General features: G+C 41.4%; 1 protein-coding gene across 1 annotated transcript in view; it reads left to right on the top strand.

Annotated features, from left to right (window-relative positions):
- LOC309567777 (interferon regulatory factor 3-like) overlaps positions 1-16448 on the top strand; it is a 63860-nt gene that overhangs the window by 41339 nt on the left and 6073 nt on the right. Inside the window, exons 8-9 of the mRNA XM_082273226.1 lie at positions 8477-8845; positions 14861-14979. Of these exons, the coding sequence (XP_082129352.1) occupies positions 8477-8845; positions 14861-14979 (488 nt within the window). The remainder of the gene's footprint in view (positions 1-8476; positions 8846-14860; positions 14980-16448) is intronic.

Consider the following 16448-nt stretch of genomic DNA (forward strand, 5'->3'; position numbering starts at 1 on the left):
AGGCAAAACATTTATGTATACATATAAAAAAAAGTTATAAATATATTTTTTTCTTTATATAAGTGATCACATACCCTCTGTTCTCAGCTGCATAAGGAGCTCAGGGAGGAGAAACAGAAGTACACTAGTCTTCCAAGCAGCAAAAGTCTCATCATTTGAGGATAGCTGACCATGCTGTGCTCTCATGCCTAGTGTGGTCAGATTTAATAGGAAAGTGACTGTCAGGAACACCAGGGATTTCACACAAAAGAAGCAATTCAAAGAGAACAGGACATACAAATTCATGGAATAGCAAGCACAAATTTGAAATGTTGGGTTTACATATTCTTTAACAATTTGGAGCCACATATGCAATAACCCATTAATCAGGTTGTCCCTCTTTGTTCAAATATATATGCTACAGATGCACTACACTCAAAAAAACAATATGTTGGATTTAATTAACTTTTTTATGTCAACTAGTTGCACATAACTGGGTTACGTTGAGTAACTGGGTACTTAAGTTTACTGAAATAGACCATGTTAAAGTGGAGTTCCACCCATTTTAATAAGTTTAGATGTACGTAATCCCCTTTAACCACTTGCCGACCGCTGCACGACTACTTACTGCGGCGGTCAGCCCCTCACAGGCAAAGCGACGTAGTACTACGTCACTAGCCTCTGAGGCTTCTAGGGAGCGTGTGCGCGCCGCCAGAGACGCGCTCCCGCGCTGTCACGGACCCCCCCGCACGTGTGCCCGGCAGACCCGATGTCCGCCGGACACTCGGGATCGTCCGTGGCTCCCGAAAGAAAGGAAGGCGGCTAATGTAAACAAAGCCGCCTGTCATTCTTCCCTGTGTAAGAATGGAGATCATACGGTTCTGCTATGTAGGACCGTTGATCTCTGTTCTTACACCAGTAGCCACAGCCAATCACAGTTAGAATCACGCCCCTAGGACACACTTAACCCCTCCCTCTCCAATACAGTTAACCCCTTCACTGTCAGTGTCATTTTTACAGTAACAGTGCATATGTATAGCACTGATTACTGCAGTAATGTCACTGGTAACCCCAAAAGTGTCAAAAATGTCAGTCAAGGGTCAGATCTGTCCGCCGCAATGTCGCAGTCCCGCAAAAAAAAATCGCAGAAATAACAAAAATCTTTTCCTTTGTTAGTAAATGCAATAACTTTTGCACAAACCAATCAAAATACGCTTTTTGCAATTGTAGCATAAAACAAGTTGGCCGAAAATGTTAAAAAATTTTGATTTTTACATTTTTTTGGGGGGAATTTCATATAAAAAAATTTGAAAAATATTGTTATTTTTGCAAAATTTACGCTCTTTTTTTGTTTATAGCGCATGATCAAAAAATCGCACAGGTGATCAAATACCACCAAAAGAAAGCTCTGTTTGTGGGAAAAAAAGGACGTCAATTTCGTTTACTCGGATGTATTGCATTGAGTCCGTGCTCCGCCCCGCCTCCTCTCAGTGAGCTCTACTGGATGTAATGCTTTCAGTCTACGCTCACTGAGAGGAGGCGGGGTGGAGGCGGGATGGAGCACGGACTCAATGCAATACATCCGAATACACCGGTGTAATAATGCGAGATTTTGTCACTCGGCGATTCGCAAGGGCTGCTGGCCGGACCCGGAAGTGCGGATGAATAAAGAAGAAAAAAAGGTATTTCCTTGCAAAAAAAAAAAAAAAATTGTTTCCATTGGTAAAAGAATTTTTAAAGGGGATTACATACATCTAAACTTATTAAAATGGGTGGAACTTTAAATTCAACATAACCCAGTTATGTCCAACTTGTTGACATAAAAAGTTAATTAAATCCAATATATCATTTTTTTTGAGTGTACGATAGTGACTTCATTTGAGGCTTAAAATATGCTAAAACCGGCCATAGAAGTGAATGGCTGTACATTGCCATGCTGGAATATATGCTGATGCTTTTTATGATGTTTATGTGCATATAAAATATTCCCTAAGGCTCCGTTCACATGTGAGCGTATGGATCGCGGGCAGAACCGCCGCGGTTCCGCCCGCGATCCGGAGATTTATTGCAAATCGCGGGACGCCTAGCGTTGCCCGTTGATTTGCAATAGCCCCCCAAACGCCGAGCGATGTTGCCGCGATTTCCGCCTGCCGAATCGCGGCAACATCGCGCAAACAAAATCGCGGGACGCAATACACTCTAAAGAAGTACAAGAGCTTCTTTGGAGCGTATTGCGTCCCGCGATTTTGTTTGCGCGATGTTGCCGCGATTCGGCAGGCGGAAATCGCGGCAACATCGCTCGGCGTTTGGGGGGCTATTGCAAATCAACGGGCAACGCTAGGCGTACCGCGATTTGCAATAATCTCTGGATCGCGGGCGGAACCGTGGCGGTTCTGCCCGCGATCCAAACGCTGACATGTGAATGCAGCCTAAATGCAGATTTCTTACATTTGGGAAATGCATCATATGTGCATGCAGGTATTTATGCCAATGTATGAAACTATACCTGAGTACGGCTGCGTATACCCATTCACTCCTTTGGCTGGTTGTATGGGCCACCTGCAGCTCCCCGGGCACACAAAAATGCCTGAATTTTATGCTAGACTATATTTTAAGCCTCAAGCTGTCCACTCATTGGACTGCAGCTGACATATTGCATGTACAATGGGCACAAAGGGGATATTCAGAATGCTGGATATGTGGTTTCAACCATGTTTTTATTGTTTAACCACTTCAGCTCTGGAAGGTTTTACCCCCTTAATGACAGGCCATTTTTTGCGATTCGGCACTGCGTTACGTTAACAAAAAATCGCACGGTCGTGTGACACTGTACCCAAATACAATTGATGTCCTTGGTATTTGATCACATCTGCGGTTTTTAAATTTTGCGCTATAAACAATTTAAAAAAAAAAAACGCCATATTTTTTACTTTCTGCTATATAACATTCTCAATAAAAAAAATTTAAAAATCTAATTTTTTTTATCAATTTAGGCCAGTTTGTATTCTGCTACATATTTTTGGTAAAATATCACAAAAAAGGGTATATTAATTAGTTTGTGCAAAAGTTATAGCGTTTACAAACTACGGGATAGATTTTTGGAATTTGTATATATTTTTTGTTTTTATTAGTAATGGCGGCAATCAGCGTTTTTAGCGGGACTGCGACATTGCAGCGGACAGATCGGACCCCTAACTGACATCTTTGACACTTTATGGGGACCAGTGACATTACTACAGTAATCAGTGCTAAATAATATGCACTGTTACTATATAAATGACACTGGCAGGGAAGGGGTTAACACTGGGGGTGATCAAAGGGGTTAATGTGTACCTAAATATGCTTGCTCACTGTGGGGGGAAGGGCTCTGTGACAAGCACAGAGAGATCGGGGGTTGTAGCTCAGCTGAAACTCCTGATCTCTCCCTGCCTGTCTCACAGAAGACTCGCCCGCTTTGTTTACATAAGCAGGCGGGTCTTCTGTCAGTTTATCTGACCAACGCGGGAGGAAGGCGGCTCCTCACGCTGTGTCTAAAGTACGTAGTACTATGTGATTTTGCGCAGCCAAGCCGCCCTGCCGCAGTAATACTATGGTGGGCGGTCGGCAAAAGTTAATAAATAAAATGTTACTTTGATTTTTTTACTCCCAAGATCCTGGCTGGTGATATATTGTAGAACATAATATATAATGTTTCTGAAATGTTGCCATCCCAGTAAAGTAGCTAAAAGTGGATAGAAATGTTACAGCATATCGGTGTTCAATTGGATTCTTTTTAACCACTTAAGCCCCGGAAGATTTTACCCCCTTCCTGACCAGGGGGTATTTTGCGATTCGGCACTGCGTGAATTTAACAGATAATTGTGCGGTCGTGCAACGCCGTACCCAAACGAATTTGACGTCCTTTTTTCCCACAAACAGAGCTTTCTTTTGGTGATATTTGATCACCTGTGCGATTTTTTGATCATGCGCTATAAACAAAAAAAGAGCGACAATTTTGCAAAAATAACAATATTTTTCACATTTTTTTATATGAAATTCCCCCCCAAAAAAATGTAAAAATCTAAATTTTTTAAAATTTTTGGCCAATTTGTTTTCTGCTACCTATGTTTGGTAAAACAAATTACAATAAGCGTATTTTGATTGGTTTGCGCAAAAGTTATTGCGTTTACTAACTAAAGGAAAGATTTTTGTCATTTTTGTTTTTTTAAACGCGTAATGGCGGCAAACTTTTTTTTGCGGTACTGCGACATTGCGGTGGACAGATCGGACCCTTGACTGACATTTTTGACACTTTTGGGGTACCAGTGACATTACTACAGTAATCAGTGCTATACATATGCACTGTTACTGTAAAAATGACACTGGGAGGGAAGGGGTTAACTTTATTGGAGAGGGAGGGGTTAAGTGTGTCCCTAGGGGCGTGTTTCTAACTGTCATTGGATGTGGCTAGTGGGGCTACATAGCAGGACTGAGTAATCTGTGGTTTTACACAGGGGAGAATGACAGGCGGCTTTGTTTACATTAGCCGCCTGCCTTTCTCCCTCTCTGCCCGACGATCGTGAGTGCCTGGCGGACATCGGGTCCGCCGGTCACACACGCCGGCTTCGTTGGGTACGAGCGGGGGCAGGAGCGCGCCTCCGGCGGCGCGCGCTCGCCCCCAGGCTAGTGACGTACCGGTACGTCACTTTGCCTGGGAGGGGCTGACCGCCGCCGTATATAGTCGGGCGAAGGTCGGCAAGTGGTTAAAAAGAGGATTAGCCATTTTTGTAGAGATCTAAATCTACATTGTATTGAATCTATGCTCTGAACTTAACCACTTCTGGACCGGAAGATTTTACCCCCCAATGACCAGGCCATTTTTTGCGATTCGACACTGCGTTATTTTAAAGAAAAATTGCGCGGTTGTGCAATGCTGTACCCAAGCAAAATTCATTTCCTTTTTCCCCCCACAAATAGAGCTTTCTTTTGGTGGTATTTGATCACCTGTGCGGTTTTTATTTTTTGCGCTATAAACAAAAATAGAGCGGCAATTCTGAAAAAGAAACAATATTTTTCACTTTCTGCTATATAACATTCCCAATAATAAAAAAAAAAAAAAAAATGAAAAATCAAAATTTTTCATCATTTTAGGCCAATTTGCATTCTGCTACATATTTTTGGTAAAAAAAATCACAATAAGCGTATTTTGATTGGTTTGCGCAAAAGTTATCGCGTTTACTAACTACAGGAAAGATTTATGTAATTTTTCTTTATTTTTTTCTTTATTTTTACTAATAATGGCGGCGATCAGCAATTTTTAGCGGGACTGAGACATTGTGGTGGACAGATCTGACATTTTTGGGGGAACCGGTGACATTACTGCAGTAATCAGTGCTATAAATATGCACTGTTACTGTAATAATGACACTGGCAGAGAAGGGGGTTAACCTAGGGGCGATCAAAGGGTTAAATGTATGCCTAGGGGGTGTTTTCTAACTGTGAGGGGGATGGGCTTGTGGAATCAACACCTGTGCTCCTAATTAGGATTCTGTTTTGATTCCTGAGAGAACAGTGGTCTGCAACAGCTGTACCCAAACGAAATTTACGTGCTTTTTTCCCACAAATAGAGCTTTCTTTTGGTGGCATTTGATCACCTGTGCGATTTTTATTTTTTGCGCTATAAACTAAAAAAGAACGACAATTTCATATTAGTTTATATGACATTGTCAAAAAAATAAATAAATAATAAATAAATAAAAATGTTTAAGGTCCATTCACACTAGCGCGACTCGTCAGGCGACTTGGTGGCCTGACAAGTCGCGGTCGGGCGCTCGCCATTGAGTAGTACAGGACCCGTTCTAATAGGAGCGACACAAGTCGCTCCGACTTAGAAAAAGGGTCCTGTACTACTTTGGGGCGACCTGGAGGCGACTTGCATTGACTTCAATTATATGAAGTCCCTGCAAGTCGCGCCGAGGTCGCGGGGCACGCTGTGCACCGCGACTTCACAGGTCACCCCAGCAAGTCCTGTCGCGCCAGTCTGAATGGGCGCTTAACATTTTAGGCCAATTTGTTTTCTGCTATAAACGTATTTTGATTGGTTTGCGCAAAAGTTATTGCGTCTACTACGGGAAAGTACCCGTGGGGGTACCAGTGACATTATTACAGTAATCAGTGCTAAAAATATGCACTGCTACTATAATAATGACACTGGCAGAGAAGGGGTTAACCCTGTTGGTGATCAAGGGGTTAAATGTAAGCCTAGGGTAGTGATTCTAACTGTAAGAGGGTTGGGGCTTGTGAGATGATTACAGAGAAATGCGATCCTATATAACAGGATCACATGGTCTCTGTGATCATCTCAGGGAGAAGGAGGGACGGCTGTGTTTACATCAGCCGACCGTCCATTTCTGTCAGTGGGGGGAGATCGCCGGTTTCAGGCCGGAATTCGAAGCCGCCTGACACATGCACTGGCTTCCCCGCAGAGCGGGGGCGGGAGCGCGCCGCGCGCTCGCCACTTAGACTCCCCAGAGCGTGCGCCGTACATGTACGGCTATTTTCCTGGGAGCGGCTGCCTGCCGCAGTACATCTGCGGCGGGCGGTTGTCTAGTGGTTAATATAATGGTGGTAAAAGAATTCATCCAATATGAAACATGAGTTCATCGACCTTATATGTATAATATGAAAAACATTAATCCCAATAAAGTGCAAAGTGTATGTAAAATCATATTAAAAAACATATATGCAAATATGCATGAACATTCCACGTATAATGTGAGTAGCAAAAAGTCCCAATAGAAAAAGTCCCAATAGAAAGTCCTAAAAAGATTAAGCCCAGAAGTAGTCCTTCAGAGCCAATGGAAACTATATTGTCAACCAGCCAACGCACAGCAGTCCTTATTCAGGCAGTCCCTGGGTTACAAACAAGATAGGGTCTGTGGGTTTGTTCTTTGTTTGTAAGTCGGAACAGGTACATTTTTTAAGTGTAGCCCCAGCCACAGAAATATTTTTTAAGTTTTTGGGATAGCATAGAGAAGGGTTGAAACCCTTGTACCATTTTTTTTTTTTTGCGGTCTGTACCCCTGTTCAGAAGATTTCACCTTACTTTCTGTCCCTGTGATAATTTGATTTTGGGCTCTTTCACACGGGCGGTCCGATCAGATCCGCCTGTCAGTTTTTTAGGCGGATCTGATCGGATCCTCCATGCAGCTCTATGGGGCAGCGGGTGTCAGCGGAGGTCACCTCCGCCGACACCCGCTGCCATCCGCATCCGATCCTGTGCTGAAATCTGGACGGATGGAAACCCTATTTTTCCATCCGTTCAGTAATCGGAGCGGAGCGGATCTGATGAGAGCGGACAAGCGGTCCGCTCTCCTCCGATCCCCCATAGAGGGCAGCGGGTGCTGAGACACCTCCCTCTCCGCACTGCAAGCGGAGACGGAGCTGTCATCCGCCCGGCTCAGCGGGGATCGCAGATCGATCCCCGCTGAGCAACACGGATCCGCCTGCGGAGGCGGACCGTGTGAAAGAAGCCTTAGAAAATGTTGGGTTGTTGTGGAAACAAGGATTAATTATAAAGCTTCAGTGGAGACACATTTTTCCCATGAGAACCCTTACAGGGGTGAATTTCCCTTCCTAGGGGGAGATTTCTCCTCACTTTCTGTTATCTCCCTTCGTTTGTAAGTCGGATGTTTTTAACCCGGGGACCGCCTGTATAAGTGAAAATATCACCCGAGAGAAAGGTGTGAGGATATCCTGGAAAGCCCTCCAGGGAAGGTCACTCTATCTTGTGCTGGAAGATAGGAGGCTTACCGAATCATTTTGACCCTGATTAACCACTTTACCACTGGAGGATTTTGCTGTCTTACGTCCAGGCCACTTTTTGCGATTCGGCACTGTGTGACTTCAACTGACAATTGCGCGGTCGTGCCACGCCGTACCCAAACACAATTTACGACAGTCAGTCAGTGTTGATAGGGAAATCCCTCTCGTGGAGCTATAGTTTTCTCCCAGCAGGGGCTGCTCCCCCCTGTCGGGAAAACACAGTAACTCCGTGGGAGGGATTCAGTTAGTGTTAATGGGGGAAGGGACCAATTTTCTTTCCTGCATCTCATGGTTATTGCTAGCTGCTATAGTGGCTGGCAATAATGGCATGCCGAAAATCTAACATGCTGGTTGTATCAAAGTCAATCAATGGATCAACTTTGGAACCAGCTAGGATTTGAACCATCTATGGCAGACTTAAGCTTTGGACAACCATATTGAATGCTATGACAGCAATACCACCAGTGACAATACAATCCCAAAGAAAATATTATGCAATGAGAGTTTTGGAGGTTTTAGAGGGCACCGAAAGTTCAGTGCCAGTACACCCCTGTGCTAAGCTTTCTTCTCCACAATCAAAAGTTCTAGTTGGCTGATGGAAATTACTATGATACAATCACCACGTGATAATGTATTTGCTAATTGTCAGGTCTTAGTTTGGACATAACATCTTTTCTCTCTCCGTTGGCTACAGAAACTGATTTTGAAGTCAACATTTATTACCGAGGAACCAAAGTAAAAAGCACAACGGTAAACAACCGATTTGGATTCTGCCTGACTTCCAGACAACATCCGCCTACGGAAAGCTATTTGGAGGATGTGATTCTACCCCTGGGTCAGGAAAAAGTGACTAATAAGACACTGATTCAAGCAGTGAACCTCATTCTGACCAACCTGGATCAAGGAACCTGTGTGGAAGTCCGTGATGGGGCAATCTGTGCAATTAGATTGGGCAACTGTCGTAGTTTCTGGACCATAACAGATACACCTACCACAGCTATGCCCAGTCCAATAGGCAAAAATGACTACAGTGTCTTGTACACTCTTCAGCAGTTTGTTACTGGTATGTATAATGTTGGCTACATGCATTACAGTGCCAATAGGAGTAGAGTTCAGAGTGATAAAGAAATGAAATCATCAGTGTGCTCAAAGCCTGAGGAGACTTGAACATGTTAGGGAGCTGAAGTAAAGAAAAATCAGGTCCTCCGTCCTGCCAGACAAGGCTGTCATGTGCAACAGAGCTGCGTAAATCTCATGACTGGCAGCTAAAGACCTCCCTGATATGTATTTCATCTGTTTTTAAGCTATTTGCCTGGTGTTAGGCTTAGGGTACACCCCAAATGTTACAGTAAACTCCTCCAACCTCTATCCTGAGAAGTTAAAACGAATAAATTATAATTTTATATATACAGTGCCTTGCGAAAGTATTCGGCCCCCTTGAACTTTTTGACCTTTTGCCACATTTCAGGCTTCAAACATAAAGATATAAAACTGTAATTTTTTGTGAAGAATCAACAACAAGTTAGACACAATCATGATGTGGAACGAAATTTATTGGATATTTCAAACTTTGTTAACAAATAAAAAACTGAAAAATTGGGCGGGCAAAATTATTCAGCCCCTTTACTTTCAGTGCAGCAAACTCTCTCCAGAAGTTCAGTGAGGATCTTTGAATGATCCAATGTTGACCTAAAATGACCTATTGATGATAAATAGAATCCACCTGTGTGTAATCAAGTCTACGTATAAATGCACCTGCACTGTGATAGTCTCAGAGGTCCGTTTAAAGCACAGAGAGCATCATGAAGAACAAGGAACACACCAGGCAGGTCCGAGATACTGTTGTGGAGAAGTTTAAAGCCGGATTTGGATACAAAAAGATTTCCCCAAGCTTTAAACATCCCAAGGAGCACTGTGCAAGCGATAATATTATAATGGAAGGAGTATCAGACCACTGCAAATCTTTGAAGACCTGGCCGTCCCTCTAAACTTTCAGCTCATACAAGGAGAAGACTGATCAGAGATGCAGCCAAGAGGCCCATGATCACTCTGGATGAACTGCAGAGATCTACAGCTGAGGTGGGAGACTCTGTCCATAGGACAACAATCAGTCGTATACTGCACAAATCTGACCTTTATGGAAGAGTGGCAAGAAGAAAGCCATTTCTTAAAGATATCCATAAAAAGTGTAGTTTAAAGTTTGCCACAAGCCACCTGGGAGACACACCAAACATGTGGAAGAAGGTGCTCTGGTCAGATGAAACCAAAATCAAACTTTTTGGCAACAATGCAAAACGTTATATTTGGCGTAAAAGCAACACAGCTCATCACCCTGAACACACCATCCCCACTGTCAAACATGGTGGTGGCAGCATCATGGTTTGGGCCTGCTTTTCTTCAGCAGGGACAGGGAAGATGGTTAAAATTGATGGGAAGATGGATGGAGCCAAATACAGGACCATTCTGGAAGAAAACCTGATGGAGTCTGCAAAAGACCTGAGACTGGGACGGAGATTTGTCTTCCAACAAGACAATGATCCAAAACATAAAGCAAAATCTACAATGGAATGGTTCACAAATAAACATATCCAGGTGTTAGAATGGCCAAGTCAAAGTCCAGACCTGAATCCAATCAAGAATCTGTGCAAAGAACTGAAAACTGCTGTTCACAAACGCTCTCCATCCAATCTCACTGAGCTCGAGCCGTTTTGCAAGGAGGAATGGGCAAAAATTTCAGTCTCTCGATGTGCAAAACTGATAGAGACATACCCCAAGCGACTTACAGCTGTAATCGCAGCAAAAGGTGGCGCTACAAAGTATTAATTTAAGGGGGCTGAATAATTTTGCACGCCCAGTTTTTTATTTATTAAAAAAGTTTGAAATATTCAATAAATTTCGTTCCACTTCATGATTGTGTCCCACTTGTTGATTCTTCACAAAAAATTACAGTTTTATATCTTCATGTTTGAAGCCTGAAATGTGGCAAAAGGTCGAAAAGTTCAAGGGGGCCAAATACTTTCGCAAGGCACTGTATATATATATATATATATATATATATATATACACACATATATATAGTTAAACCAGCCATTCTTAACTACCCTAGGGTTCCTCCATGTGCTGGATGGATTCCTTAAGCTGTGGCTGACTGACCATTTGATGATGCCTGCATGGTTCCTCTTCCAGCGCCACTTGGCAGAGATAGCTAAAAGGATGGTGATATCATTCCACTATCTGTGAGGTTGTAGTTCCAACCACTAATGTAATTTGGACTTTCTTCCTAATGACCACCAATGTAAGGGGTATTTATTCCCAATGACTACCAATGTAAGGGGTATTATTCCTGCTGACCCCCAATATATTATTTAAGCAGGGATTCCCTAAGATGTGAAAATGATTGCAGGGGTTTTTCTGGAGTAGAATAGTTTAGAAAGCCATGAGGCCTAGAATCTGGTAGTTTCCAGAAGGTGTGACCATAAATATTAACATATATTTATGGTCACGCCTTTATATTAACTATATGTTAATATTTATGGTCACGCCTTCTGGAAACTACCAGATTCTAGGCCTCATGCATGTATTGAATGCCATTGACACAAATTCCTTATCTAGTACTGGAAGGTGGGTTTAACAGCAAACTATAATAGTTTGGAGTTTTTATTTTTTTTATTATTTAACATTTTTACAATCACAATTTAAATGTTTTAACAGTTTTATATATTTTTTACTATTTATTTAAAAAAAACATTTTAATATAAGATGCAAGCATACACCGATGTCTCGCAGCAGGAACTAGTATTTTCAGACGGAGAGGTCAGCATTGATAGCCTACATACTTCCTCTGTACAAATTTGATTTATTTTCAAATTCTTTTACCAATTTTATTTTAAAGGAACTCCACTTTTGTTTAGAAAAAGCAATCTCCTCTTGGTGATCAATGTACAATGCAGGGATTCTATCAAACTTTGTAGCAGATTCCTACCTTTTTGTTGCTTTGAAGAAACAGCTATATTTTTTCATGAAAATGGTGTTATTCTTTAATCAAATGTGTCCCAAACCTGTCAAAGTCAGAGGCATGCCACCAGGAAGTGTTAAAAGGAAACCATTGTTTTAGTTCTGGATGGAGTAGGAGGAGGTAAAATATTTCCTATTTTTTTTTTTTAGTCTTTGACACCCTTGGAGTGACTTTCACTCACTTTCTGTCCCTGTGATGTCCATGTAAGAATTAGGGACTGTGGATTTTACCAGAACAGGAAGGCACAGATAGCAGAAAAAAACTATTTCAGAAGTTCTAACTAGTGATCGACTGATATCGGTTTTTCGTTGCCGATACCGATATTTTGGTCAATGCATATCGGTATCGGCTGATATTTTTGTATATATTTATTTAATTTAATTTAAAGGTACTCTTGTGGAGGGATCTGGGGGTCTAAAAGCCCCCAAACCCCTCCTCTACACTTAAAAGCATTCTTTATAAATATACCCCATAGCATTCAGACTAAAAGATTTTGGAAGACCTTTTATGTCTTCATACACTGGTCCATCATGTCCAATATGCTCACTAACTGAGATAAACAAGAAAAAATAGGTGTTGTGCTAAATCTAATAAGTCCTATTTCAATGAAAACCTAGAAGGTGAAAAACCAAATGAATGTAAGTGAGGACATCAAATGCAAAATAAATTGTGTCTCATATAAACCAATGAAATAGCACCAGATATTGAATGCACAAAAGACAACCTTAACCCCCCTGGTGGTCTGATTATGTCAGTATTTTTGAATGTCAAAGCGGTACATTGTTTTGCATTAAAATCTGTTGTTTTATATTGTAGGCCTGTAATTCTTAGGAATAAAACCGTAAAAGTGAATAAAGAGTATTAATAAACAAATAAATTAAATGAATAAATAAACTAATAAATTAAAAAATTATTAACAATAAAAGGAATAAAACAGTAAAAGTGCAGGCAGGGCACTGGACAAAGCACTAGGGACAAAACTGAGGTGAAACGGTTTGATACAGAAATGTAATCCTAACAGATTACAATGTATCATGTCATGTTTTGCATACTTTTTTAAATTTCAGTCCCCCTGCGTCACGGCGCTCGCAGGGAAGGGAATCCGGAAGACAGTTACTGGGGTTCTATCAGAATATTTTAGATTAATTTACCAGTAAACTGACCTTATAGACTTAATAACAGTGATACATTTCTATTATTATTGAAAACAAGTAAATATAGCGAGTAACCTGCAGGTAGAAGGTGGTGGCGTCCATCTTGGTACACCCTGAACTGCTCAGCGAGAAACTGATTATATAGTTAAATAGACTTTTTCACTCGATCACGGTGAAATAGTCTATTTCAGTATATAAGGTGAGTTTACTACTAAAATCAGTCTGAAATTCAATGGGTGTAAGAACATATCTGCTGCTGCTGCTTCGTGTTCTGTCACATGGAATATTGGGACCCATAGTGTCCATGTTGGAACGCATGGCCCATGCCCAGTAAGTTTGCTCGTCCGAACGTCACTTCCAGTTGGAGAATCTGATGGGTAGTGGTATTCTGATAGAACACTGGCATCGGCTGGAGGACATCGGTAGATTCTAGGGACAAGGTAAGTTTCACCACAAGGTAATCCTGAGTGTGGCTCGGGGTTATGGCTTTTGGTACTGAAAATTAACCCTGAGCCAAACTCGGGATTATCGCCAGGGAGGTTAAAGGTGAAGTAAACAAACAAGTGAAGGAACAAAATGTAAAGTGAAAAGTAATTATAACCAAAAAATACGAAGTCCACAAATTGTGTGCAAGCATAGAGTGTCCATATATCATGTATGAGTTGTAAATCCAGAAGGTAAGTTAGATCCACTGAATCCTGAGATGTAAACAATGGGACAGCCAATGATCTAGAAGAGAATACCCAACACCAGCCAGGCAACACCAAATAAAACCAGGGAAGGTGCAGGAAAAAGGTCTTCTCTGTGTGTACTACACCCTTACCTTACTGCTGTAAGGTAACAGCATAAATCAAATCCACTGGCAATGATGGAATAATTCCTTGATTGGAAATGGGGGAAGGAATTCTCTGTGTGGTCAAACTTCTTTGGCAGATGTTTAGATCGATCCAAGCTCAGGCAAGGTGAGATAGAAAAACAAGGGCTCCATATGGTCGGACGGACTTTGCACACAATTTCATGCTTGTTTTACGTCTCTGAAACATGAATTTTATATTTTATTGCAATAAATGAGTTTCTACCTACTACACCATATGGAGCCCTTGTTTGTATGTCACCTTGCCTGAGCGTGGGTCAATCTAAACATCTGCCAAAGAAGTTTGACCATACAGAGGATTCCTTCCCCATTTCTAATCAAGGAATTATTCCATCATTGCCAGTGGATTTGATTTATCTTACGGCAGTAAGGCAAGGGTACACCCAGAGAAGACCTCTTCTCCCTGCACCTTTCCTGGTTTTATTTGGTGCTGCCTGGTGTTGGGTATTCTCTTCTAGATCATTGGGTGTCCCATTGTTTACATCCCAGGATTCAGTGGATCTAACTTACCTTCTGAATTGAAAACTCACATGATACATGATATATGGACATTTTATGCTTGCACACAATTTGTGGACTTCACATTTTTTGGTTATAATTACTTTTCACTTTACATTTTGCTCCTTCACTTGTTTGTTCAATTCACATTTAAGGTTGTTTTTCATTCAATATCTGGTGCTATTTCATTACTTTAAATGATTCACAATTTATTTCACATTTGATGTCCTCACTTACATTCATTTGAATATTTTTTATCTTCTGCGTTTTCATTAGAATATCACTTATTAGATTTAGCGCAACACCTATTTTTTTCTTGTTTATCTAATTTTTTCAGCCTAGGATGGGCTGATTGGTGGTTGTAGCTTTATTATTTCCATTATACATATTGTTTTACGTTCTCAAGATAGCGCAGGGGTTAAATGTTTATACATGCTCATTAACTGGCCCTCGGATGAGCATCTCTTGTAAGATTATTTTGATAAATTGGTAACTGTTCCATCACATTGTGTAAATGCTTTTATTATTTCCTACCAGAATTAACTGAATTTGTTGAAAGGAGGAGAAAAGAATCTCCCCAGTATTCTATATGGATTTGTCTTGGAGAAACATGGCCGGACGGCAAACCATGGCGAGAGAAATGCATCATGGTTGAAGTGAGTAACAAGTATTGTTAAGAGTACTGTAACATACACCCCTGTTTAGACGCAAACTGTTAGGTTAATTTGGTTGGTAAGCAAACTGGTTAGCAAATTGAACTGGGAATTTTTATCTTCCATGCCCTTCCATGTGTTCTTTGCTATGAAGGCCAGTTATAGGTGGGGGCAGAGGCCATTTTCTTTGTTGTTAATTTATACTGGTGAGTAGACATACTGGATGCCTTTGCTGTAATGCCATTGGCTGGGCGTCCATTATGCCCCCAAGTACCTTTTAGATGGGTTGGGCCACCTCCAGCCTCACCTGCCCCCTATCTATCCATTAGAGTGCATGTGCTTCCACTGTAGAGACTCTCATAAATTTACAGATAGGAATGCAGGTAATACAGGGTGCTGTGTAGTGGTGCTGTAGCTTACACATGCGTTTGCAAATGTGTGCTAACTAAACCCCTGTTTTGACGCAAACCGTTAGACAGGTTAATTTGGTTGGTAAGCAAACTGGTTAGCAAATTGAACTGCACATTTTTATCTTTGTTTGTCTCATGTGCGTTGCCCTTCCATGTGCTCTTTGCTATGAAGGCCAGTTATAGGTGGGGCAGAGGCCATTTTCTTTGCTGTAACATACATTGCAGGGGCAACCAAGGACAACCATGGTTTGGAGACAATTTTTGTCTTTTTTTTGTTTTTCTTTTGATTAAGTACAGATTACATCCATGACTGATCTGTCCCTAACCATAGGTAACCATTGGCTCTGCAGATCCATGCAAATAGTGGTGGACAGCCACAACTCTAGTCAGCCTGTCATTGCTTTGTACAGGCTCAGTGGCTGCAGCTGTCCAGAATCACCTGAAATTCCAACCATGAGAATCCTCTGCCTGGACCATATAAAAAACAGTGTGATGAGACCACATAGGACATTTCTAAACGCATAAAAAGTTTTTAATTCGGACTGAGTATTTGGTCCTGTTAACACGGGCCACAATACAGCATATACAGTGCCTTGCGAAGTATTCGGCCCCCTTGAACTTTGCAACCTTTTGCCACATTTCAGGCTTCAAACATAAAGATATAAAATTGTAATTTTTTGTGAAGAATCAACAACAAGTGGGACACAATCATGAAGTGGAACGAAATTTATTGGATATTTCAAACTTTTTTAACAAATAAACTGAAAAATTGGGCGTACAAAATTATTCAGCCCCCTTAAGTTAACACTTTGTAGCACCACCTTTTGCTGCAATTACAGCTGTAAGTCGCTTGGGGTATGTCTCTATCCGTTTTGCACATCGAGAGACTGAAATTTTTGCCTATTCCTCCTTGCAAAACAGCTGGAGCTCAGTGAGGTTGGATGGAGAGTGTTTGTGAACAGCAGTTTTCAGTTCTTTCCACAGATTCTCGATTGGATTCAGGTCTGGACTTTGACTTGGCCATTCTAACACCTGGATATGTTTATTTGTGAACCATTCCAT

Source organism: Pelophylax lessonae, assembly GCF_965119305.1.
Source record: "Pelophylax lessonae genome assembly, chromosome: 12".
Lineage (NCBI taxonomy): Eukaryota > Metazoa > Chordata > Amphibia > Anura > Ranidae > Pelophylax > Pelophylax lessonae.